Raw genomic sequence first — 2244 nt, forward strand, 5'->3', positions numbered from 1 at the left:
CCTGGACCCCAGCCCCGGGCAGGGTCCCCAGTCACTCCTCCCAGCACCCAGGGGCCCTGAGTCATCTCGAAAGGGTGACCCAGCACACTCCTGCCCCTCCTCTCACCCAGCCCCGGTACTCCCACCTCCAAGCAGAGTCCCCAGCGCGAAGCAGCAGAGGAGAAAGACTCCTGCAACACCCCCACCCAACAGCCCAAAACATTAGCAGCCCCCACGCACAACAACCCCCCACACCAGAAAAGCCAAATAAAATCATGGAAATCCAAAATAAAGGGAAAAAAATCAAAAGCCAACTACTGCCCCCAAAAGGCTTTTTTAACGATTCTCCAAAAAAAAAAAAAAGTTTATTAAAAGTGTTCTTAATGCTTGAAACGGAAAAGATTGCCAAATATACAAATGTCTCTTTTCTCATAGAAATAGATTATTTTTTATAATACAAAAAAAAGACAAAAAAACAACAACAAAAACAACATCAACAGCCCGCTGGAACATCTTTAAGCGATTACTCAGGGCCCGGCTGACAGTTACACGTGGGTTGCGTCAGTCCCGTGTACACACGCGTTCAGCCATGTTTGAGCCGATTGCATCAACTTCGAAACCGGCCCGCCCGCCGGGCGCCTGGCGATGGGGCAGAGGGAGAGCCACAGAGTTTATCATTCATCTGTACACATAGACACTTCTTCTTTAAATACCACGGGCGGGTGCCCCATCTGCATGTGCGGTTGGTTTAGACAAAAATATAGATATATATATAATAAAATATTAAAATTACCAACGAGCTCCCCGCGCTGCCAAGTGCCCCAGTGCCAAAGTTTTGCCGGCGCCACCACAGGCGGGGGCGGGAGCGGGAGCGCGGGCGCTTCCCGGAGTCTCGCGGCCACCCCGCGCCCGGCGGCGCGGAGGCCGACCGACAGGGGGACGCGCGCGGGGGCCGCGCTAGCAGTGGCCAGAGGGAGCGAGCAAGGGCTCGGGCAGCTGCTTGAACAAGTTCCGCAGGGTGCTGAGCTCGCGAGACAGCTGCTCCACCTTCTTCTGCAGCCGCTCGTTCTCGGCTGTGAGCTCCAGGACCTTGTGCTGCGTCTCCAGGTTGCGCATCTTGGCTTTGTCGCGGCTCTTGCGCACCGCGATGTTGTTGCGCTCGCGCCGAATCTTGTACTCGTCGCTGTGCTTGTCCACGGTCTTCTTGGCCTTGCTCTTGACCTGCGAGGGCGCCGGCGCCGCCCCCGCATAGCAGGCGACCGGGGGAGCCTTGGCGTCGGCTGGGCTCGGCGTGCCGGGCGGGCTGGAAGACGAGGAGGTGGACAGGCTCCCGCTGCTGCCGCTCGGCACCGCCTGGTAGCCGAGGTAGGCGCGCAGCGCGTACGGGAAGCCGGCCGCCATGCCTGCGCCGCCGCCGCCCGGAGCCCCGGCCTCCTCCTTCCGCTTGCAGTCCGCGGGCTCGAAGCCCGGCTCCGCCTTGAGCTCGGCGGGCTGCGGCGGCGGCGGAGGCGGCGGGTGCAGGGGCGCAAAGCAGCTGGGATGCAAAGCGCCCTTGGCAGCCCCCAGGCGCCCCAGGTTCACGTAGCCGTACTCGGCTGCCTTCTTGCAGTTCTTGCCCGCGTAGTCGTCGGAGAAGAGGTCGGAGAGGAAGTCGTGGTGCTGCCCGGAGGAGGCGGGCGCGGGGGCGGGCGCGGGCGGAGCCGCCTCGAAGGTGTCCGTGGCGGTGGCCGTAGCAGGCGCCGGGGCCTGCGGCGCGCCCAGCGGCTCCAGGTACGGACTGAAGTCGATGGCGCGCTCGTGGTCGCCGATGCTACCCAGCTCGCCGGCGGAGGGGCGCGGCACGGATCTGGCCGCGGGGGGCGCCTTGCCACCGTACGGAGCAGCCAAGCAGTCCGCCTCGTAGTAGAAGTTGGCCACTTCCATGGATTTAAAGGCAGGTGGCGGTGGCAGGGGGAGACATGCTGGGTCCCAGGCCACCAGGCGTTGCATGAACGCGGGTGCCCGGGGAGAGGGCTTGGGGCTGCCCGCTCCGGCCGGCCCGCAGGTGGCGCGGCCTCCTCCCTGCAAACAGTTGCGCTGTGTCGCTTCTTCTGCTGCCGCTGCTGCCGCCGAGGTGGCCGCTACTAGTACGTGGGCTGGCGGCTGGACCCTCGGGTAGGTCCCCTTCCCGGTCCCGTGCGCGGCTCTGACTCGCTGAAGTTTCTCCTGAGCCCGGTTATTTATAAGGCGGCGCATGGCAACGGTGCGTCACGCCTGGGCCCCTCC

At 63.1% G+C, this 2244-nt stretch overlaps 1 protein-coding gene across 1 annotated transcript; it reads right to left on the reverse strand.

Moving 5' to 3' along the window:
* Positions 1 to 334: 334 nt before the first annotated feature.
* CEBPB (CCAAT enhancer binding protein beta) lies at positions 335 to 2237 on the reverse strand. Its single transcript, XM_053926203.2, has one exon. It carries the CDS (start codon positions 2212 to 2214, stop codon positions 937 to 939), a length of 1278 nt encoding a protein of 425 aa, XP_053782178.1. The 5' UTR covers positions 2215 to 2237; the 3' UTR covers positions 335 to 936.
* Between the last annotated feature and the right edge of the window lie 7 nt (positions 2238 to 2244).

The sequence above is a fragment of the Desmodus rotundus genome, chromosome 6 (genome assembly GCF_022682495.2).
Source record: "Desmodus rotundus isolate HL8 chromosome 6, HLdesRot8A.1, whole genome shotgun sequence".
Classification (NCBI taxonomy): Eukaryota; Metazoa; Chordata; class Mammalia; order Chiroptera; family Phyllostomidae; genus Desmodus; species Desmodus rotundus.